General features: G+C 42.4%; 3 protein-coding genes across 4 annotated transcripts; 1 reads left to right on the forward strand and 2 right to left on the reverse strand.

Moving 5' to 3' along the window:
* The first annotated feature begins 825 nt into the window (after positions 1 to 825).
* On the forward strand, positions 826 to 11,667 carry LOC108599827 (circadian locomoter output cycles protein kaput). 2 transcript variants are annotated; one of them, XM_017986932.2, is made up of 8 exons: positions 826 to 1,060; positions 6,536 to 6,870; positions 8,005 to 8,165; positions 8,223 to 8,404; positions 8,461 to 8,677; positions 8,740 to 9,090; positions 9,150 to 9,820; positions 9,887 to 11,667. In XM_017986932.2, exons 2-8 carry the CDS (start codon positions 6,833 to 6,835, stop codon positions 11,354 to 11,356), a joined length of 3,090 nt encoding a protein of 1,029 aa, XP_017842421.1. In that variant the 5' UTR covers positions 826 to 1,060; positions 6,536 to 6,832; the 3' UTR covers positions 11,357 to 11,667. The 2 variants fall into 2 exon arrangements, with proteins under 2 accessions (XP_017842421.1, XP_017842423.1); XM_017986934.2 differs by having other exon boundaries at positions 8,017 to 8,165.
* A 1,013-nt stretch (positions 11,668 to 12,680) lies between these two features.
* LOC108598395 (protein henna) lies at positions 12,681 to 15,100 on the reverse strand. Its single transcript, XM_017985015.2, has 4 exons — positions 15,014 to 15,100; positions 13,291 to 14,226; positions 13,006 to 13,235; positions 12,681 to 12,949 (listed from the first exon to the last, which is right to left on the reverse strand). The coding sequence occupies exons 1-4, from the start codon at positions 15,041 to 15,043 to the stop codon at positions 12,787 to 12,789; spliced, it is 1,359 nt and encodes a 452-aa protein (XP_017840504.1). The 5' UTR covers positions 15,044 to 15,100; the 3' UTR covers positions 12,681 to 12,786.
* Positions 15,101 to 16,029: 929 nt separating this feature from the next.
* Positions 16,030 to 22,474, reverse strand: LOC108600897 (multiple epidermal growth factor-like domains protein 6). Its single transcript, XM_017988721.1, has 12 exons — positions 22,457 to 22,474; positions 22,058 to 22,194; positions 21,371 to 21,565; positions 20,497 to 21,321; positions 19,817 to 19,942; positions 19,322 to 19,756; positions 18,618 to 19,259; positions 17,460 to 18,260; positions 16,604 to 17,403; positions 16,448 to 16,550; positions 16,260 to 16,396; positions 16,030 to 16,207 (listed from the first exon to the last, which is right to left on the reverse strand). Exons 2-12 carry the CDS (start codon positions 22,110 to 22,112, stop codon positions 16,103 to 16,105), a joined length of 4,224 nt encoding a protein of 1,407 aa, XP_017844210.1. The 5' UTR covers positions 22,113 to 22,194; positions 22,457 to 22,474; the 3' UTR covers positions 16,030 to 16,102.
* Between the last annotated feature and the right edge of the window lie 989 nt (positions 22,475 to 23,463).

Consider the following 23,463-nt stretch of genomic DNA (forward strand, 5'->3'; position numbering starts at 1 on the left):
GCCACTGTACTATATACAATTTCAATATATCCTGTGTGTGTTGTTGTTGCATAAAAAATGCATTTGAAAAAAACTAAAAACTTTACAACTTTGCGCACTTTTCTAAGAACAGCAACAATATAAGCGATATGTAAATTTCGAATACGCCGCAGTTACGTCAGCATATGATAAATACGAAATTTGTATAGTGCGTTTAGAGTTGGGCAACAATTTGAAATGATTTTGAAGTAAATCAATCGAAATAAGAATTAACAATGCTTAAGTTAATTTATTAAGTATAAATAGAATATAATATAAAATACGCAACAACAAATATGTGGAAATTTGTTAATTAAATTCAAAAACTCTTTAAATAATTTGCAGATTTTTGGTAAAACTCTAAGCTTGATTATTAGACATGCTGCTTGTGTTTAAATGCAACTCAATTTATAAATGAGTGGCAAGTTGTGATCGTTGCAGATAGCGCATCAATTCCAAGATTTCTTTAACTTCTACTGACAATGAGTGAGAACTAAATGTTGAGCGCACTCAATTGTCTGCTACGTAATATTAAATAATCTCGCTCACCCGTTGTGTACTCGAGTGTCAGGTAAATTGTGCTGAGAATGCGCGCGTATCGCGTATACGAACCGTATGCAAGCCGGCGAGCTGCAATAAATACTTGCACTAGAACTGAGTGCATTTTGCGCTTACATTTCATGCGCATTTCTCTCTCTCTCTCTCTCTCTCTCGCTCTGTCTCTTTTCCTGGCTTTAGGGTGCTTGCTTTTGGGGCTTTTTATAGTGTTCGTTTTGCTCAGTTTTACATTGACACGCGCAGCGACAACGAGCGTCGTCTAACTATAGCCCCCGAGCTACGACTATATAGAAATTTTGAAGCGAGTATCAAACGGAAAATCGCCAATAAGCTTATCCACATTTCTCTAAAACTACCACTAGACTATTCTAACGAGCAGCCTTTTGTATTTGTTTTGTTGTTGTAATACGATCGCTAAATGACGCGCTTTCCTGCTCTCAATTATCTGTGCTACTCGCTTGCTGCTAAATTTTGGATAAAAAATGTTTGTGCTTAATGCTGAATATGCCAAAATGCAAAATATTTACAACAGGTTTTAACAAGTTTTAACAATTGAATGAAAACGTATGCAGAAAAATTAAAGTGAAGCTTACATAAGTGCAAAAAATAATTGTGTTGTAAAAAAGTAAGCAAACAAATAAAATAAATAAATAAAAGAATTACATGTTTTTCAAATTGAATTGAAAGCTAAAGTGTTTATCTAAATGCCAACAATTAACATCAAACAAATGCAAGTTTCTTATTAAGTAATTTATAATGATAACAAATTCTATTGCAAAATGCTTAGCAAAGCGTATTTAACAATATGTGAACTAATCAAAAGTGCATTCAACCAAAAATTATCGCAAGAGGAGCGCCAGCTAAATTTTGCATTAAAAAGAGCGCGGCAAAAGCTAAAACAAACGCCAAATGTTCAACTGTTTTGTGTAATATTATACTATTAGCAATTGTTTTTTTTTTTTTTTTGTTGAGCGAGAGAATTAGAAAGAGCGTCGAGAGCAGCATAGAAAACTATTTTCAGTGTCAAAGTCGTGTTTGCATTTAAGCAGCGTCTTTCATATTTTGTTCGTCTCTTTTTTGAAACGTCATCGTCAGCGTTTGAGTCGAGTTAAGTGTGTGTGTGAATTGCACTTTGTGCATTGGTATGAGTGCGCGTGTGGCTGGCGGACTGCTGTGCAATTGTGTGTTGTCTGTGTGTGTTTTTGTGTGTGTGTGTGTGTGTGTGTGTGTATCTGTCTGTAGTGATCATGCGCCAGACATTTAAAAGCCAACATTAAAGCAATTCAATTGACAACTTGAAATTTTATAAATAACAGCAATAATAATAAAAACAAATTGCCAGAGTGCTGTAGCTTCGTTATAGACATTTTGTTACAATTTTCAAATATAACTATTAAATTTAGAATAATCTTTGCATAGTTATAGGTTTAACAAATAAATTATTAGGTACTTACACTTACTTTGCTTCTTTTAACGCATGAACTCCAAAGCAATACTGAAAAATAGATTAAATTAATTAAATGCTTATTCAATTTAAACTGTTTTTGAATATAAACTCTCAGTCAAATATTCAAGGTTAAGATATTCAAAGATTGATCGAAGTTGTGCATCAAGTGTTTATAATTAGAAAAGTACAGAGTCATTTATTATGTATAGTATGCGATTAAATTTAGCATCAAGTCAATCATAAGTTTGGAAATGCCGCTCAATTAATGGAAATTAGACATTAGTGAACGGCATATATTAAAAAAGTTTTAAAACAGCATATGAGTCAACAAAAGCGGCACTGGACGCGAAAATCCATAGAAAGCTAGAAAAAGCCGCAAAATAAATCAATGAATGACATGCAACTGACAAAAGATAAAAATAAAAATAAATAAAATGCAAAGTCTAAATAATAGTGATAAATTTAATTAAGTCAAGTTTAACACTGTGAGAGAAAGAGAGACAGAAGACGAGCCAATGGCTCAGACGAGACGAAAAAAAGAAATGATGCGAGTGCGACCAAGACAAAAAATATTACAAACAACGCTTTACGAAAAAGGCGGAACAGAGCAAAAAAGCTGTTTGAGGTATTATCACATACTAAGCAAACACACACACACACACACTGTTAAAAACGCATACAGTTGCGCTATGCTGTAATCGCAATGCAATTAGCGCTGCTAGCAAAAGCTCAAGTTCACTGACAAAGAAATCAAACAGAGAGCACACACAAACACACACATAGTGTGCGATAATATGCGCACAGAGCGAAGCTTTAAAAATGCAATCAAATGACGTTAGTCAAAAGCAAGAGAGAGAGGGAGCGCAACTGCTAGAGCGCGCACTGCGAGAGAGCGTGGGAGAGGTAGAGAGCGAGAGCGAGAGCGATTGCGCCCATGAGTAGGTCAGTCAACGATCTTTGAGTTGAGTAAACTTGGCAACCGGCTTTTGAGCCTTTGCCTTCCGCATAGCGAATAATAAAAAAATTGTTTATCAATGCCAAGAACGCATACAATGTAGCGCGTATTTAATTTTGATTACATGCATTGGCAAAAGTAAAAGATTAGAATGGAATATCATATGAAACTACCAACTATTGCTTAGCATGCATTAATTAAATTGTATACTTACATACGTTAGCAAGAGTAATGTTTGATTTGGCGTTATATGTTACGCACCCTTTAATTTGCACTTTTTCATTCGCACTCAAAACAAATTATTAACTTTATTAATTTAAATACAATACCCTTTAACACGAAACACAAAGCAAAAAAAAAAAAGCAAAGATGGCGCGCAGCAGCAAGGAGCAAGCACAAAGAAAACAAAAGTAAAGCGCACTTAAAAAAAATTAGCTTGTACTACTTTAAAACACTTTTAATACTTAAACTATAGTACGTTTACTATAGTATTAAATGTATAAACACTAACTAAGCACTGCACTTGCATTGATTTACATATTAACACACAATTAAAATTTATTAATTTGCTTCTACACGCACGCACAGCTAAATTCACTTATACTACTAAGAAAACGAGAGAGCGGGAGCAAACACTTTACCGAATTTAATTTTGCTTAGGCTTGGCTCCTAGAGTGCAAGCGAGCGCGCAACACTAATGCTGCCGACGGCAGAGAAGAAAAGGAATAAGAATATAAGAACAAAATATAAGCGCACTTTTTTGCAATGCTGCGGCATTAATATTTATATTGCATGCTGCTTTCACTTTATTGATCACTTGATTATTATTAGAGCTTGAGGCTTATTACGCGTGCACAATAAAAAACAATTATAAAACACTATTAATGTTAATTGCGCACTTGTATTTACTCACGCATAGGCCCACTCTCTATTAAAGTCACTTATACACTAAGAAAACGAGAGAACGAGAGCGTACACATTACCGAATTTCATTTTACTTAGGCCTTGGCACCTAAAGTGCGAGCGAGCGCGCTTGACAACTGAAGCCGCAGTCGGCAGCGAAGAAAGAAAAGGAATAAGAATAGAAGAAAAAACTATAAGCGCACTCCTTTGCAATGCTGCGGGATTATTATTGCTGCTTTGACTTTATTGATCACTTGAACTTGATTAGAAATTGCTGCCCAACACGACTGCACAACATTAAACTTCAATAAAAATAATATTGATGATAATTGCCGCACTTGTATTTTTTATTCACACTCACGCACACGCCCACTTCGCGTCAAAGCCGCTCGCATACTAAAAACTTCTTATATAAATTGCGCCTTGCACTTGAAGTGTAAGCGAGCGCGCAATAGACTAAAGGAGATGCAATGTGCGATAAGTTGGCGGCGCATTTTTCAAGCTCTCTTTTGTGCGAGCATCCTTTCGTATTTTTTCAGCCGCGTAAAGCGAAGACACTTTTTGTTTTCTCTTTTGTGTGTGCATTCTAATAAAGTACAGCTTGGAGCCTGGCTGCTGTAGTTGTTCTTGTTGTTATTGCTTTAAAAATTATGCGTTTGTTTGCTTTGCAAAGACAATGCAATGTAACTTTTCTTGAAGTAATTAGTTTATGTGCAATAATTGAATAGTATTTAAAGCTAATAATATTTTATACTGACTTGAGCTAACTTCTAACTGTTATTAGCGTTGTGTAACATTACGCTCTTTCTTATACACTCGCACTGCTCTTGGAGCTCAAGAGTCAGTTAATTTGGTGACCGCAGTAATTGCAACATGAGCTATTAAACAAGTTGTTGGCAATTATCAGTAGCTACTTTTTAAAGCCAAGTCTAGCAACAAATACAAATAGCAAAGCAACAGCTACTTACGGTTAACCAGCAACACTTGGCCAAGAGACAACCTGCAATTGTTAGTGGTTGGGCTTGGGGTTGGGGTCTGGGGTCCGGGCGTGTTGTGGTTTGGGACTTGGCTAGCAGTCGGCATTTGGCTTTGATGTGTATTTAAAATCTGTAGCTGTATCTGTGAACTGTGAATACATGTGGGAAATTATGACTCGTTAAATGCTTCACTTGCTGCCTGGAACTGGACAAACGGCTAAACGGATTAATTATAAAGCTCAAACATGCATACACTTAAAAAAACATATATTAATTGCTTGGAATTTAGCTCTGCTCAGTTGCTAAAACATTTTAAGCAGCATTTTTGTCAGTGTATTGGCATCTATGGTGATTTCAAATGGCGCGTATGTGTTTTTAAGCTGCTTTTGACTCTCTTGAAAATATATTTTTAATTAAAGTTCTACTGAAAATGTTTTGTGAAGGCAAAACAAGCGTAAGCAATGCAAGTTTTGCATTTGCCAGGCTTGAAATGAAAACAACAAGTGTAACAATTTTCTTTGACATTTTCTTAGCGCTAAAGTTTTTGGCTTGAGAGAAAGAGCGAAAACTTTTTAAGGTGAAGCCCTGCGTTTGGCAATTAAGCAAGCGATTGTTCTGTTAAAAGTATAGCCGGGGCACAAGTCAAATGGTAAATGCAGTTGCCAATTAAATGGCAAGTTAAAAATCAATTGTGTGGCAGCTATTTACTCCACTAGACACATATGGCAAGCTGTGTGTATTATGTATTATGCAATGCATGCGTGTGTGTGCTATAAATACGCAAAAGCATGGGGCACATAGCAGCACCAGCAGCAGCAGCAGCGGCAGCAATACAATTGGCTCGCAGCTGCTACGCACGCACTCACACTCTAACAAGTAACCAGCCACCCACCCACATGTCCACCCACCCATTCACATGCTTTTCAGCTGGTAAAGCTGCTCAGGCTGCTCTGGTTGTTATGGCATTTCGCCTGCTGCCGCTGCTGCTGCTGTTGTTGGCAACTTGCAACGTACGTAGCATACATTTAGGGGTTGCAAAAGTGCAATCGTCCTGCATTCGCATTGGCGCCCCAGTCAATGCGGCAAATTGGCAATTGGGTCTGGGCCCACAGTCAGCGTCACAGGCGCATGCGCAGCTCAATGTCGTGGGTCGACTGCCGTTACATAATTGCAGCACAATACAAACCTTATTCTGTCTGTGTGTGTGTGTGTGCGTGAGCTGAATAGAATTCAGATAGCGCATAGCTATCGCAGAAACTCAACTGCACTTGTTGCTGACGGAACGCGCCGCGCTACGCAGTTCAATTTATTATAAAACAAATGTCAAATAAATCTGCGACTGACGTGCCAAAGACAATTGGTGAAGAAAGTGAAATTTGCAATATTTGTTAATGATATTAAGAGTTTCTTAAATAATATTTAGCAAACAATATCATTCATATAGTAAGTAAGTTAAAAGTACAAAATTGAATGATTAAGTGTTAGAAATTTGAAATGAGTGTCAATAGATTTGTGAAATAAAATGTTAAAACATAATTTAAAATGTTTCAACTTTTAAATTTATAAGCCAAAGTGCAACAATTTTACATAAACTGCCAATGCTGCATATATTAAAGTAAAAGCATTTGATTTAATGCAAATTGACATTTCTATTAATCAAATTATTATGTATTGCAGCCAAACAAAAACTACGCAAATAAACTACAAGTTTCGTTTAAATTATAAGCTTTAACTCTAACGAATGCAGTGTGGCAGCAAAATGTGGCACATATTGTTGCATATTGTAATTAGCTGCCGTGAAAATGTTACCTAGACCAAATGTAAATGTAACAAAAAGAATAACTTTTGATAGCTAAAAACATATGTTGTTGGCTTGGTGTTTAATATTTTTATGTTGTTGCTGTGCCAAACATTTTGTAAAATAAAACACAAAAGCAACAAGACGTGAAACTGGATTATCGAATAGATGCGAAAATGGACGACGAGAGCGATGACAAGGATGACACGAAAAGGTGAGTTGACGCACACACACACACACACAAACACACCAACCCACACACACATACACACATAGGCAATATTGCAGCATAGTTTTAGGGTATGAGCTATACTGGCGTTGACAGTAAATTGATATGTAGCAGCAGCAGAACACACATTTCAAGGTTGTAGCTCATTTTCTTAAGAGAATATTTGTTGAGACAACAACAACAATTATATAAAAATTATAGACTTAAAGCTTGAAGCAATAGAAAGAGCAGAGAGTGTGAAAAAAAGTTAATAAAATAAAGCAATCAATGCAGCAACGTAATCCAATGCAGCTAATTTAATTAACTTGTAATATGAAACTGACGATTTTGGTGATTTGTGCACATAACAATTATTATTTTGCTTATTAATTAATGCCATTGCGAAATATGTGTATCAAATTAGTAGTGCAATAGCTAAGTTAGAGTGAGTCTGAGGGAGAGAGAAGGCTAGCTGCGCCTTTAATAATAAATAACTATATATAGGCATAAAGATAAATAAACATTTTTGAAAGAATTTTATAGAAAGCAAATTTATGCAAACGCTTTAATTCTTTTACTTTTACTTTCACTTATTGTTACCTGTAATTTAACTGAAACCAATCACAAGGACATTTGCAGCCCACACCACACACATGATACATTATATAAAAAATATATGTGTAGAACTGTCAAGAGCAAGCATTTACCATCTAAATGTCAAATGCATAAATTTGTAGTCCAACATATGCTTGTTCTAGCGCAATCTAATGCAAAGCGACAATCGAGTTACGAGTTACAATAAAAAACATACAGATTTTCGATAAAACCCACGCCCCAATCCCAACCCCACCCTACCAAGAATTGAGTTCTAGCGAATCGCTGTACTCTCTACTGTATGCAGCTGCTTAACTGTTACCCGCTGTGTGGTGTGAGCGCGTATGGAGTTTATATTTGGCTAATAAGCGCCAAACAAAAGATACAAAGGTCCATACAGACGCACACGCGTGCCACAGGTGAGCAGACTGTGCTGTATGTGTGCGTGAGGGTTGTTTATGTAATTTTTTATTATTAGCTGTAATATTTTGAACTATCTGTGTACACGTTTTATGACCTGCCCGTTGTGCTTGGTACATTTTGCAGTCTTCTTTGCAGAAAGTCACGCAATCTTAGCGAGAAGAAGCGTCGCGATCAATTCAATTCGCTGGTGAATGATCTCAGCGCTTTGATATCCACCTCCAATCGCAAAATGGACAAGTCCACGGTGCTCAAATCAACAATTGCCTTTCTCAAGAATCACAATGGTAAAACTGTTAACTGCTAAATTGATTGCATAGCTAATTGGCTTTGTTGCTCAACAGAGGCTACGGATCGCTCGAAGGTGTTTGAGATACAACAAGACTGGAAGCCCGCATTTCTAACGAACGATGAGTTTACGCATTTGATGCTGGAGTCCCTGGATGGCTTTATGATTGTGTTTAGCTGCATGGGTTCCATATTCTATGCGTCGGAAAGTATTACCTCGCAGTTGGGCTACTTGCCGGTAAGTTAAACTGCGTTAAGTTTAAAGTTTAAGTTGTGCTGACTTCTTCTCTTTAGCACGAGCTGTGCAGCATGAGCATCTATGATCTGGTCTACGAAATGGACCATGAGGCGCTGCTCAACATATTCTTGAATCCCACGCCTGTGATAGAGCCACGCCAAACGGACATCGGTTCGAGCAATCAGATAACCTTCTATACGCATCTGAAGCGCGGCGGCATTGAGAAAGTCGATGCGAATTGCTATGAGCTGATTAAATTTGTGGGTTACTTTCGTAGGTAGACCGAAACAGCAAGTTGTGGCTTTTGAATATAACTTTGTTTTGCTTCTGTGTAGGTAACGATGCGCATACGCCCATGGAGCGGGACAGCGGCGGTTCGAGCGGCTCGAGTGGCAGCAGCTTGCCGCGCATCTTTCAGCTGAACCCCAAAGTGGAGGTGGACAAGCGTCTGGTGTTTGTGGGCACCGGACGCATACAGACGCCGCAGCTGATCAGAGAAATGAGCATCATCGACCCCACCAGCAATGAGTTCACCTCGAAGCACAGCATGGAGTGGAAGTTTCTGTTTCTAGATCATCGCGCACCACCCATTATAGGCTACATGCCCTTCGAGGTGCTGGGCACCTCGGGCTACGACTACTATCACTTCGATGATCTGGACAGCATTGTGGCCTGCCATGAGGAATGTATGTAAGCAAATGCAGCAAGCTGCAGTTTCCATATTGAGACTTTCAACACTTTGCAGTGCGTCAGACGGGCGAGGGCAAGTCCTGCTATTATCGCTTTCTCACCAAGGGTCAGCAGTGGATTTGGCTGCAGACGGACTACTATGTGAGCTATCACCAGTTCAACTCCAAGCCGGACTATGTGGTCTGCAATCACAAGGTTGTCAGCTATGCCGAGGTCATACGCCAGAATCAAAAGGAGCGGCGTCAGGACAGCAGCAAACAGTCGCTCAATACTACCTCCAATAGCAGCAAATGCGTCTCGGCAACGACTACGCTGCGTGACTTTGAGCTGTCCAACTCGCATCAACTGGACAGCACGCTGCTGGGCCAAAGTCTTGCCAATCTGAGCAATGAGGCTGCCGCCGCTTCTGCTGCTGCCACCGCTGCTGCTGCCGCCGCTGCTGCTGCTGCTACTGCTGCCACCGTGCCCAACTCACCCACTGTGGACTCCTCGCCCATGTGGTCGACTGGCGTGGCAGCGCCTGCCTCCAGCAGCTGCATAAATAATACGCTAAAGAGCTCACGACCCGCCTCCAGTTATGGCAACATTAGTTCCACCGGCATCTCGCCCAAGGCCAAGCGTAAATGCTACTTCTTCAACAACAATCGCGGCAACGAATCCGACTCCACGTCCCTCTCCGCAGACTCGGTGACCAGCCGCCAATCACTCATGACGCACGTCAGCTCGGTGAGCAATCATCATTTGATTTGATAGGCAATGCAACTAACTCTTTGCTTTGTTTTCTTTACTTAGCAAGGTCCCCGCCAGCATCATCACAATCGTGAATCGCAAGCGCATCTGCATCAACAGCAGCAGCAGCAGCAGCAGCAGCAGCAACATGCACAGCAGCAGCAGCAACTGCAACAGCAGCAGCAACAGCAGCAGCAGCAACATGCACAACAGCAGCAGCTGTCGCATCAACAGCAACTGCATCAGCAGCAGCTGCAGCAGCTGCAACAGACTGTGGCACAGCCCAAAATAGTGCCCATGCTGCCGCTGGCGCCCACACAAATCGTCACCAGCAATGCCTGCCAGTTTCCTCCCGTGCCCAACTACAGTCCACAGCTACTACAGGCACCCAGTTTCCTGGAGCCGCCACAGTATTTAGCTGCCATACCCATGCAGCCAGTGATGGCGCCGTTCCAAGTGAGCACAGCACAGTCGTCGCAGCAGGCGCATCCGCCCCAAACGGATTTGATGTCGGGCACAGTGGTAATGACGGCCACGCAGAGTCAGCTGCAGGAGCAGCTGCAACGCAAGCACGACGAGCTGCAGAAACTGATCTTCCAGCAGCAGGACGAGCTGCGCATGGTCTCGGAGCAGCTGCTGCTGGCGCGCTATACGTACATTCAGCCCATAATGCCCATGGGCTTTGCATCGGCAACTACTGCCGCCGGCAATATGCCGCGCAATTATAACTTTAGCAGCAACAGCAATACGGTGGAGCCGCAGTTCAATCAGTATGGCTTTGCTCTGAACTCGGAGCAAATGCTGAATCAGCAGGATCAGCAAATGATGATGCAGCAACAGCAGCATCTGCAGAACCAGCAACATCAGCAGGTTCATCAGCTGCAGCAGCACAATCAGCAGCAGCACCAGCAGCAGCAACAACAACAGCAGCAGCAACAACAACAGCAGCAACAACAGCAGCAGCAGCAGCACCACCACCAGCAACACCAGCACCAACAGCAAAGCAGCAATATGTTATCATGCGAGGATATAGAAGATATAGACGCGTTTCTCAATCTATCGCCGTTGCAAGCGTTGGGCACACAGTCCTCAATACAGCAGCTGGGTAGCAGCAACAACAACAACAACAATAACCACAACAGCAGCAACAACAACAACAGCAACAATGCAGCACAAAGTTACAGCAATAACAACCACAACAACAACAATTCGAATGTGCCACAAAACACAAATGAGGATTCTTTATTATCTTATGTGCAAATGGCTACACAGTCAAGTCCCTCGCTTAACTTTCACATGGGCATTAGCGACGATGGCTCCAACCAAAGCGACGATAACAAATTGCAACAGCAGCAGCAACAGCAGCAGCAGCAGCAGCAACAAGCCAATAGCTTTTTCAATTCATATCAAAATCCAAGCCAATCGCAGCTGCCCAATGAGCTGGAAATCTTACCATATCAAATGTCACAGGAGCAATCGCAGAATCTATTCAATTCACCGAGCGCTTCGGGCAGCAATCAGGATCAGCTTTAACAGCAATTTGGCATTCCTTAAAGTGAAGCTAACGTTACCTATTTATGTTGTATTATATAAAAAGCTCAATTGAATTATAAGGCAGCTAGCACTCTCTCTCTAACTAACTAACTAATCTATCTAACTAGTTGTAGCTCGCAAACAGACTGAGTATGGTAAATAAGTTTAGGTTGAGCTTAGTTAACAATTAGCAATGTTTTGTTTAGTTAAGTGCCAAAGGATCTCTTAGTTGTAACAAGCACTTTAATTTTAATTTGTTTTTAATTTTAAGACTGCGCCTTGTTTGCTTGCACTAGTTTACAAATAAAACTGCAGAGCTTTTTAAATGTTTTGCTAAAGAAATTGAAAGCAAAAGTATGAAGCTATATCAGCGACTAAATTAAACTTTATAAAGATACAGTTTATTTAATGTTTAATGTAATAAAAACATGTTCGCTGGCACGTAGCTTCTATGCTGTGATAACAATTGTTCTTAAATCAAATGTTCTGATAAGCTTGAAGACAGTTTCATACACCAACCCAAGCGCATGACAGAATAATATAAGCTAACGGTTTGTGCTCTTGGGTTCCTTATGCATCTTCTTCGCTCTCGCTCTTTTCGTTTTGTATACGGCGAGAGCGAGAGCGACTGAAGCCAGAAACACTCAAAACGAAGAGCGCAATCCGCTATCTTATATTATTGTCTCATGGCCAATCGAACGATGCACATTGTGCGCTCTCTCAGCAACAAAATGACGACGCTCTCGTGCAGTCGCAGCAGCGTGCAGCTCCAAATGAACGAACGACCACGAGCGATCGAGCGCGAGCAGCGCTGCACTCGCTAGCGAAGAGCAGCGAAGCAGCGAAGCTCACATGTGTGAGAGGCTGAGAGGTAAGACAGCAAGCGAGCTCACTTGCAGTTCAGTAGCGTGCGGACTGCCGGCAAGTGAAGACGTAGTGTAGCTGCTGTCAGAATAATAATTACAATATTTTTATTTACAAGCAGCTTTGTTTATGCACTTATAACAATTGTTCGCTCTTTAATTATTGTAAATGCAACTTTTGCAAAAGAAAATATATAAAGAGCTCTGGCTGTAAACTAGTGTATTATTATTATTATTAAAAACTCAACTCAAATAAGTAAACTTCATAGTTCTAAGCAAACTGTACATACCTATACTTTAAAATTGTGACTTAACACTTTTAAATATTTAACATGTATTTAAAAACTGATTGTATATAACTATGTATAAGCTGTTCGTATGCTAGAGAGCTAAGTAAATCAAAATAAATACACATGAATACAGAAATACAGTGAAACAAAAACCAACAATAAAAACAACGTTCAAAATATCATAGATATATATTTATATTGTAAGTTAGGTATATTAAAAAGAGCTGCGCTTAAGGCTACTGCAAATTGAATTCATTTAACTGAAATAAACGTCCGTTTAAACACGCAACTTGACAATGGCATTCTGCAGTATTTGAAACTCTGAGTTGATGTTGTTCATTAGATTCGAAATCTGCGGCTTCGAGTCCAGCACTTCCACACTCTGCGTATACGCATTATAGCGCACACCAAATGGGCGTGGTATGGAGTTGGCAAATTTGCTAAACAAGGCAAAAGTTTAATAAGTTTTAGGTGTGAAAATCAATTGATAGCTTACATGGTCTTCTCCTTGGCGCTTTCAAAGCTGTCGGCCACATAGTAGAGCGGCTGGAACTGTGTAATGGGATATTTGGTAACACCGGTGACCTCTGGCTCAAAGTCCTTCAGCTGCGGCTTGTCGGTCAAGCAGTACTCCAGCTCACCGTATGAGCTCAACAGGCCGGCGCCAAAGGCTTTGAGTTCGCCCTCCTGACGGCACACACCGTACTCCACAGTAAACCAAAAGATCTAAGCAGCAAGCAATTAATTAAAATATATATTTTGCTTTAGTCAGTGTACCCACCGTGGATAACTTCTCGATGTAGTCATCGGGTGCGCCCAGCGAGGCCAAGCCAATCTCCTGACTGAACTGCGCAAACGCTGGATCGGCAAAGAGCGGCACATGGCCCAACAGCTCGTGGCAGACATCTGGCTCGGGCGTGTACATGGGCTTGCTGGGATGCCTAATGTACTGTGTGGAGTGGAACACTCTGAAGGCCAGGCCAGCGAGAAAGTCGCGAGAGCTGAGCAAGCCGGCGACAGGACGCAAAGTGAAGCCTGTGCAATCTCTTAGGAAGTTGGACACATCCTCCAGCTGTGGTATGTTGTCCTCGCGGAAGCCGCAGTTATCCACCAGCAGCGGAAAGACGTGATTGTATTCACGGCAGGCGTGCGTCTTGTAGAGCTTGGTCAGATTGCGAAAGATGATGCCCCAGGTTTCGATCTCCTCCTTGGTGTAATCCACATGCGGCAGCGTCTCGCCGTGCTTATAGTTGTAGGCAATGTCGGCAAAGTACTTGCGACGCTTGCGATACTCGGGATCGGTGAAGCCGGGATGATCAGAGTCCAGCTCGGAGCCGTAGCTCAAGATCTGATTGGCAAAGCGATCCAGATCACGTATACGCCGTGGAAACCAAGGCACAGCAGTGGCATTATCCTTATAATCACGCGAAATAATGTTGAAATAGCTGCACTGCGCCTTCAAATCCTCAATGGCGCGTCCCAGTGCTCCCGACTTGCCGTCGCACTCCACAAAGAACTCATAGCCAGGCACACGCAGCGACGAGCGCGATTCAATGTGCACCAGATTGATGTCATGCTGCTTAAAGATGGCCAAAGTATTGGCCAAGGCGCCACTAGCCAGCGACGAGTCCTTGGGCGAGAAGAGCAGGCAAGTATTGCGCGCCTCCTGCATGTCCACGCCCTCCGCTATATACGCCGAGTCCTCAATGCGCGTGGGCTAAATCAACAATAAACAATAACAATATTTAGTATACGGTCTGGGCTTATCAATTAGCAAATAGTTCATAGCACATCAATCAAGCAAGTTATATACTATATATAGACACGATCTGCTGTAAACAGATACGTGCGTCTGAGGCTTGTGCGCCGCGACTTGTGGCTAACTTTAAAGCCCCTGACAGCTCAACTTACAAAGGTCATCAAGACTCAACTTAAGCCAAACCAAACCACAAATTTCCATTGCAATTGTAAACAGGGTCACAGCCTCCTAAACTTGTTGACTTATGTGCTTCAATTAGAATTTACTTAGCTTATATATATATATATATATTTTTAATATGAAATGCAGCATTAATCTCATATATTTTATGGCATTATATTCCTCATTTTCTTTCTTTTTTAGACTCGATAAAAATTGGCTATCAAACGCAATAGAAGATCCGCAAATGCATGACAGCTAACTTAGTATTTGTACTAAGTATAAGTATAGTTCTTATCAGTATCAGTCTATTAAATAGAATACGACGTGATCTCATAAAAAAAGTTATAAAACTGGGGTTTTCTATCAACAGCAATAAACCAAAATAAGAAGCATAATAAATTTAAAATAAAAATATTATCATCAAATACTCATTTTTATTGCAATGTCCTTTAGAATTTGCATTTAGTTATATATTAAACACTCAATTATTTGCACTTTGAACTAAGCTACTGCTTGCATTATTTATATTTAAATATTTTGTTTGGATTCAACTTTAACACAGAACTTTGCACACTTGACCAACCTTATCGAAGGAAGCTTGTCGTTGATACATTTTGTTTTTAGTTTGCTTTATTATTCAATTTATTTTCAATATTTAACGCACAGCAAGTGTTTAAGAACTGATTCGTTGGCTGGCCCAAGCGAGCGTTTTTATAGACTCAGCTAATCTTTGAGACATAACAACAACAAAGTTGAGCTCGAGCTTAGAGCGGGAGAGACAAAGAGCGTGCGCGTAACGTGAGCTGTGAACAGCATCCACAAAAGCCCAAAAAGGGGGCGGGCGGGTTATCAGGCCCTCAAATAAATATAAGTATATAGATTGAATAGGCCAAGCGCTGTACTTGGAGCGCTCGTAATTCAATGAATTGTTTATAATATTTTTCGGGGGCTTATCAATGAAGCTGCTGCTGCTGCTCGGCTTGTGGTCTATAGATTTGATTTAAAAATAAAACAAAAACCAACTAACATACGCTTAAATGTTTTAGATATTCTAATGACATGTTCTAACCAAACGAGTTCAACGGCATTTTCTGCCCAATTATACAGTTTTTATGGACTTGTAAAACTTGCACAATCAATAGCAACAATAACAAAAAACAACAACAACAACAACAACAGTAGGCAAGCTGCCAATTGTGCAAATGTATATATTATAGATTTTCTTAAACAATTTTTACGCCACATGCCGCACAAGTTTTTGCGTTGTTTACGGCTTATCAAGTAGCCGACCTGTTACCCCCGAAGCGAACGCAACAAGTGTTTGCGAATTGAGTTTTCTTTCATACAGAGTGCGTAAGTGTGGAATGTATCTTGTGTGGAATGCGTTCAATGTTGGCCAGTTATGCGCTGTAAAAGTTGCAAACGGGTATAAGCTGCTTAAAATTAAATAATAAAACTAACAAACTAAAATGTTGGTCATGTAAATTGTTATTCATATTAAACGAATATGTTTTGACCTAATGTAAACTTGGCTTTGTTTCGTTTATTCTCTTTGGTATGTATTTAATTGTTTATTTATTTAAATAACATAAAGTTTGCATATCAAAAGTGTAAAAAAGCAGCGCGCGTTTAAATTTACATAAACGCTTGCGCTAAATAATAAATTAATAATTTAGTAATATGGACGCCAGAGTGAGGTGAGCAGGCCGCGCCTCAGCTGCGATTGCCGCGAGGATGAGCGCACATTCTTCAGCGTGCAACCCACAGGCAGGTTGACCTACAATAATTAATAATTAATAAATATATTTTTATATATTGTGAGCGCTTACAGATTGATGTGCAGTCACTTTGACAGGCTGTTTGCCAGGACAAACGACATAGGACTCGTGACTAGGCTGCATCAGCTTGGCAGGTGCGGATAGCTGCTCAAAGTTGAGCTTGGGCAGAACTGGCTCAGCCTCAGCAGCTGCAAGAGTAAATTATTAGAGATATTAATTTTACTTCTTATGCCACTTACCTTTGACATAGATGTGGAAAATGCAGATTTGATGCTGCCCATCCGTAGTTGTAGCTTCATATTTGATCTCATGATCGCCCAAGCCAAACAAAGCGCCTGGGAACTGTGTGGCAATTTTATGAGTTTAAAGTTTCAATGCGCTTGAGCTAAACTTACCGATGACTTGTACATCTTGAGCAGTTTGCCCTCGAAGCGTGGCTCCTTCCAAAGCACAGAGCGCATATGCTGATGCTGCTTCAAGTGCACCTCAAATGAAGCAGGACAGAAGCTGGCGCCCGAGCTGGCAGCAAGGCCCATGAACTTCTCCTCTTGCAGCGACTCGAAACGCGGACCAACGCCAGGCATGGGCATGGGCATGGCTATAGGAGCTGGCGCAGCAGGCTTAATGCTAATCAAGGTTTGACAGGCTACAGTCTGCTGACTGAGCGGATCATGCGCTCTGAACACAATTTTATGCACTCCGGCAGGCAGATGCGCCTGCAGTTGCTTGGCCCAAGGCGGATGCGCCTCCACATAGCGATAGTCCACATTCGTTGCAGGCTTCTGTAGAAAAACATGCGCTCTGCTTTGTCCTGGAGCAAGCAGCAGCATCACATTCTCGGGGCATTTGATGTAGGCGCGCTGCTGCTGCGTTGGCGTCGCAAAGGATGTCAAAGGATTACGCCAAGGCAGCTGCACAGTCTGCTCCACATCAATGTCGAACGTTGGCTTGCACTCGAGCACGCTGCCCAAGGACCAGCGGCCATTCACGCAAGTTGTTCTGGTCGCAGCCACAGGCACATAGCCCATGTTGCACTGCAGCCAACAGATGCCGCCAAATGAAGAGCCCAACTGCGTGCAGCTGGCAGGTGAAATGACGCCATGCTTGGGTGTGGGCAGCGCGGCACACTTGCCACCAAAGCTGCCCAAAACGCCGGCGGAGTTGCCACCAAACCAACTCAGTCCAGTGCTAATGGCTGTGGAATAAATGAAACTGAAGCACTGCAGCAAGTAAATGGCGTCAAATACTTACGCTGACATCTATTGCTCAGTCCCTCCCAATTGCCAGAGGCGCCACAGGTGCGTGTAGCGGAGCCTTCCAGCACATAGCCAGCATTGCAGCTGATCTTGCAGCGCGTGGTGTAAAAATATTTGCGCTTGTGGCGATAACGATTGCAATGAGCGCGTCCATTTGTGGGCGCCTGGAAGGGCTGGCAACGATCACGCACCTGCAGCACATCGGGCAGTGGATTGGGCAGTGGATTAGGCAGTGGCATGGGCAGTGGCTTGGGCAGTGGCACCGAAGTGGGTATGGGAACTGAACCTATAGTGGGCGTCTTGCAACTGAAGCCGCCTGGCTCATTGTAGCACTCAAAGGGACAGCCGCCATTATCTTTGGCGCACTCGTTAATATCCTCGCAGTCCTTGGCATTGGCAGCAAGCTCATAGCCAGCCGGACAGCTGCACTTGAAGGAGCCCTCAGCGTTCACACAGAGATGCGAGCAGCCGCCATTGTTCAGCTGGCACTCGTCAATGTCCACGCAGTTGCCCTCAGCGCCATGCACCAAACCTGGCGCACACTCCACCGGCTCACAGCCGCCCAGCTCCGTATGACGCGTGCCTGGCGGACAACCCACCAGCGCAGGCTTGCAGCTGCGCTCGTCCTGCTGCAGCATATAGCCAAGCGGACAGCCGCACTCATAGCTGCCGGGCTTGTTGATGCACTCGTGCGTGCAGCCGCCGGCGAGGAGTCCAGAGCACTCGTCTATATCCTGGCAGCGCGAACCATCAGCGTTCAGTTCATAGCCGCGCTCGCAGCTGCAGCTATGCGAACCTAGAGTAGTCAAGTCAAGATTAGCAGTGGAACAGTGTGAGCAGCTGTGGCCATCTGTGGCCAGCTGCCAGCCCAGCGGGCAGGCGCATTCAAAGCTGCCGGGCAAGTTGATGCAGTAATGCGAGCAGTTGCCATTGGACATGGAGCACTCGTCAATGTCCAGGCAAGCAAGCGAAGCGCTAGTAGCAGCCAAAGCATAGCCCGCAGCACAGAGACAGGTGTAGGAGCCATTCAAGTTCTCGCACAGCTGCGACTCCAGACACTCGTGAGTGCCGGCCACACACTCGTCTATGTCAAAGCAAACGCGCGCGGGCAGCAGCAGCTCAAAGCCAGGCGCACACACACACTCAAACGCACCTGGTAGATTGCGACAGAGCTGCGTGCAGTTGCCATTGTTCACCTGGCACTCATCCACATCCACGCAGCTCTTTCTATCCGCCGCCAGCACAAATCCTTTGCTGCAGCTGCAGGCGCCGCCCTCAGCGCTGAGGCACAGCTGCTCGCAGCCATTATTATTGAGCGCGCAAGGATCGGGTGCCACACATATGTGACCCTCTGGCTCCAGCAGACTCATGCCACGTGGGCACAAGCACTGATAGCCGCCTGCGGTATTGAAGCAGCTGTGACTGCAGCTGTGCGTGTTCAAGGCGCACTCATCCACATCCTGGCAGCTCTCATCCTCACTAGTGTAGCCCGGCGGACACAGACAGCTGAAGCTGCTGTTATCCTTGCCCTCCACACAGCTGCCGGGGCGGCAACGCTCGTGGCCCAGCTCGCGACTGCAGACAGTCTCCAGCACCTCGCAGCTGTGCGCATCAGCGCCCAATCTATAGCCAGCTGGACACAGACACTTGTAGCCCTGCTCTGTATCCTCGCAGGCGTGCGCACAACGCGGCAAACCCAGCAGCGGATTGTCCAGATCCGAGCAGCTCATAATGGCGCAGCTCATCCCATCAGCCTGCAGCGTGTAGCCATCGAGGCAGCTGCAGCGGAAACTGCCTGTGGGGTGAGCATAATATTAAGTATACGCATCAACTTGTAGCACTACTGCTGCTGCTTACCAATTGTATTCTCGCACTTATGCTGGCAAACCGGTGAGCCATCCTGCAGCTGCATATTGCACTCATTCAAGTCCGCACAGGCCTTAAGCTCATCAGAGAAGCCAAAGCCGTTGTTGCAGTAGGGAGCGGCCTTTGACAATTTTAGAATATCAGGCTCTGTCTCTGGCTCTGGCTGCGGCTCAGCTGTCATCTCTGTTTGCACTTCTGTAGTTGCAGCTGTTGTTGTTGTTGTAGTTGTTATTGTTGCTGCTGCTGTTGTTGTCTCTGGCTGCACTTCAACTTCATAAACAGGCTCCTCATCCGTATGCTCCTCGACCTCCTCGCGCGAAGTCTCTTTGTTATTCAGCGGCGTCACACAGCGATACGAGCCCGGCGTATTCTCACAGGCGCCAGCACATTCAGCTGCCACCTCCGGCTGTGCGCACTCATCCACATCTGCACCGTTATAAGTATTTAATTAGCTTTGTATTAGACTTACTTTTATGCAGGACTTACCCACGCAGCTTTTGCCATCGCTGCCATCGATCTGGTAGCCTTTCTCGCAGGCGCATTCAACGCTGCCTGGCAAATTGTTGCAAATCTGTGCGCAGCCTGCATTTGCTTCCTGGCATTCGTCAATGTCTGCGTTAGGGAAAATAGCATATTGTTTATAATTTAATAAGCTTGTTTTTATATAAAAAATCAGCATTGTAGTAAAGCATAATTATCTTAAATTAAGTTCATTCACTCTCTACTTGACATTCACTTTATGTTAACCACTCTATTTATAAGAAATATGTAGCATTGAATCTTTTTAGCTGCTCTACATTTTCTAAAGTTGTTAATTGTTCTTGCTTAGCTTTTGAAAAACTGGAAAATTCAACAATCAATCAACTTATTATTAAGATTTCACTCATTTAGTAGAAAAGTGACACGATTAATGCTGAGAATGATAATAACAAGAATAATACAGAAATATTCATTATGCTTAAATCAATGTAAGCATTTCATTATCCTTTCTTTAATACATAATGAAATGTTTACATGGATTAACTCAAACTATTCTCATCCTTATCTTTAATACATAAGAATAGTTTCAGTTACTAGCGACACTTGAAAATTGCAATGCGCTTAGCTCGCTCTTCTAGTAAATGAGCCACTTGTAGCCTAATTAAATTATGAACTGCTGTACCCACCATGACAATTGGTGTAAGTCAGCGGATCCAAAGTGTAGCCCGTTTGGCAGCTGCACTTCAGACGTGGCTCGTTCTCGCCTGGGAAGAGCAAACGCTCGCAGATTTGCTCACAGCCGCCATTGTCGTCACCACAGTTGCTGTCCAGCACACGCGGCGTATAGGGATCCTGCGTGGGTTCGACAACAATGCTGATATCAGTGGCGGGTTGAGCTTCGGCAGCAGCTTCAACTTCAGCTTCAGCTTCAGCTGGTTGCGTTTCCTGGGGCATTGACTTGGGCTCAGCATCGGGCTCGGCAACTTCTTCCACTTGCGTTTTGGGCTGCATGGGCTCCTCGATGAGTAGACCAGGCTCCAGTTCTTCTTCCTCCTCTTCTGCTGCTGCCTGCAGCACTGGCGGCGGTGGTGGTGGTGGCACCTCCACTGGTGTCATCTTCGTTGTCGTTGTCATAAACTCGCCCGTTGTATGGTCCTCTATCGTATCGTATTCATCGTAATCCTCCTCCTCATCGTCGTCATCGTCGAGCGCTTCGCTTAGCTCATTGCGTGGCACGCAGCTGGGCGTTTCACCCACCCACTGCTCTTGGCCACAATACAACGCATTCACCTGCTCGAACTCAAAGTCATAGTTTTCACTGCAGGCATAGTAGGCCACCAGGAACACCTTGTCGCCTTTGCGGCGACGCTCGTACTTGTCCACAGCACCATGGGCAATGTCTGGCGCCTGCACTTTGGCTTGTATGCAGCTCAAATCCAGACGCTGTGCCAGCTCAGCGTTCACCAGCGGCTCCTCCGGTATGGCCAGCAGCTTCTTCTTCAGCGGCGATACTAAAATTGCATTCATTAGAACTATAATATATATAATTTATTTAAATACCTTTGTGTCTTATGCAGCTGGGCGGCTCGCCCTGCCACTCCTCGGTGTCCACATTGCAGCGCAACTTCTTTGCACCCTTTAGCACATAGCCGGACTTGCAGCTGTATATAGCTGTATTGGTGTGTTCATTATCCTGACGCAATTCGGCGCGTCCATGATCCACTGGCGGCGGTGTCAGGCAGTCCTCATAGACAGCTAACAATGAAACAAATTTTAATAATATTATTCCAACACTTGGACTTGGCCTTTGCTCAATAATTAGTCATACATTTGTTTAGTACATATAATTTCCATAGCTTTGCCAAAATATCATTTTTATTTTGTGTGTTTTGCTTTTATTTACGAGCAGTTTATTTATTTTTTGTAGGTCTGCCGGCCGGCAATTAAAAAGTCTTTCGTACAACAAACTATAGCCATGAGCATAATAAATGATTCATGATTCATAAGAAAATGCACATATATAAAATAAAGCAAAGTGGGTTAAAGTATAAATTATTAAATTCTAAGAAAACTAATGCTATAGCAGCCCAATTCTTTATTGAAATATATTGCTGCTACTTGTAATAATTTATAGCCAGGTATATTTTTGTACACCCAAAGTCATAAATATTTACGACTTACTAAAAAAAGCAGCATAAATATGACAACCAAAGATTCATTGGTATACCCCTATATCTTTTCACTTACCCTGCGAAAATGCCACACAACTGAGCAGGATCAGCAACAAAGTTGGCGACAACATTATATTGTCTTTAACTTGCAACACTTTGAAACACAATTTATTTATGCGTGGCAGTGTTATTAAAACATGTTGTAACTACTGGCTGAAAATACATATAAAATATATTTTTATATGCCTTATAAAAAAACAATTAAATTAGGCGGCTGCTATTTATAAAGCCAACGCACAATACACTTTATATATAGATATACAGTTAAAATAAGCAGCCCGAACTATTTTCAAATATGCATATGGGATAAGCACGCACTGAAAAACACACAGCGACACTTGATATAAAATATTGTATATATATAATCCAGCGACAAAGGATGCGCACTTATGATTTTTTCTTAAAGCAAACGCACCGTTCCCGTTGAGCGCCACGACCAAACTGAAGGGCAGAATTTTCCAAAAAGATATAGCACGCTGATCCATCGGCACACACACACGCACACACACACACACACAAGTGTCGCCTGTTTAGTCAAGAGGGGCATAAAATATACACGAGCCTATTTTTAAATACTTGTCGCCCAATGCTCATCAGCATTATGATGATGATCAGCAGCTATATGCTTGATAATTAGCTGCGTGAGAAATTTATGTGTGCATATTTAAAATGTAAGAGATCTACATGCGTGTATATCTTTAATGGTTTTCTAGCTTAGTCAAAGTGCAGTTGTGAACTTTGCATTTGACATTTGAGCTATATAGCAAAGTCAAGCTAGCAGCTTTATATAGGCAGCGACACCCTCAAGCTGTCAAAATTGCATTTCTAATTTATATTTCATAACTACGACATCGCGCAAAAAATCAAATGCGCCGCTTACAAATGTCTATAAAATAAATTAATAACAAATACACAGCGCACATACATATAAAGCTAAATTATTTTTAATTAAAATTAAATACAAAAAAAAAAAAACAAGGCGTAGGTGTGTTAAGCTTGCTAGACTGCTACTTATTTGGCTTCATTCGTTGTTGCTGCTGCGCTTGTTGTTGTAGCTTTTTTATAGCTAAATAGCGCGACCCATATATATATATATATATATAGCTACAGATTAACAAATTGTTTTGTTTTACTAACAATAAAATGCTTTAAGGTTAAACATTAAATTAACTCGACTCGACTCGATTGATTGACAAGCAAAATAAAAAGCGCGTTGCTTACAATTGTTCTTATTATTTAATTGTATTTTTTATTGCGCTTAATTTGTTTACATTGTGAACTTATTTGTTTATGGCTTGTTCTTGCTGCCAGCCTGTCTGACCATTATGGTCAACTGTCCGAGGTATTATCTTATGCTATACTGAGATGCGAGGGTTGTCTTAGAAGTTGTTTATTAAAGTTAATTACTTACACGCGTAATTT

The sequence above is a fragment of the Drosophila busckii genome, chromosome 3L, assembly GCF_011750605.1.
Source record: "Drosophila busckii strain San Diego stock center, stock number 13000-0081.31 chromosome 3L, ASM1175060v1, whole genome shotgun sequence".
NCBI lineage: Eukaryota > Metazoa > Arthropoda > Insecta > Diptera > Drosophilidae > Drosophila > Drosophila busckii.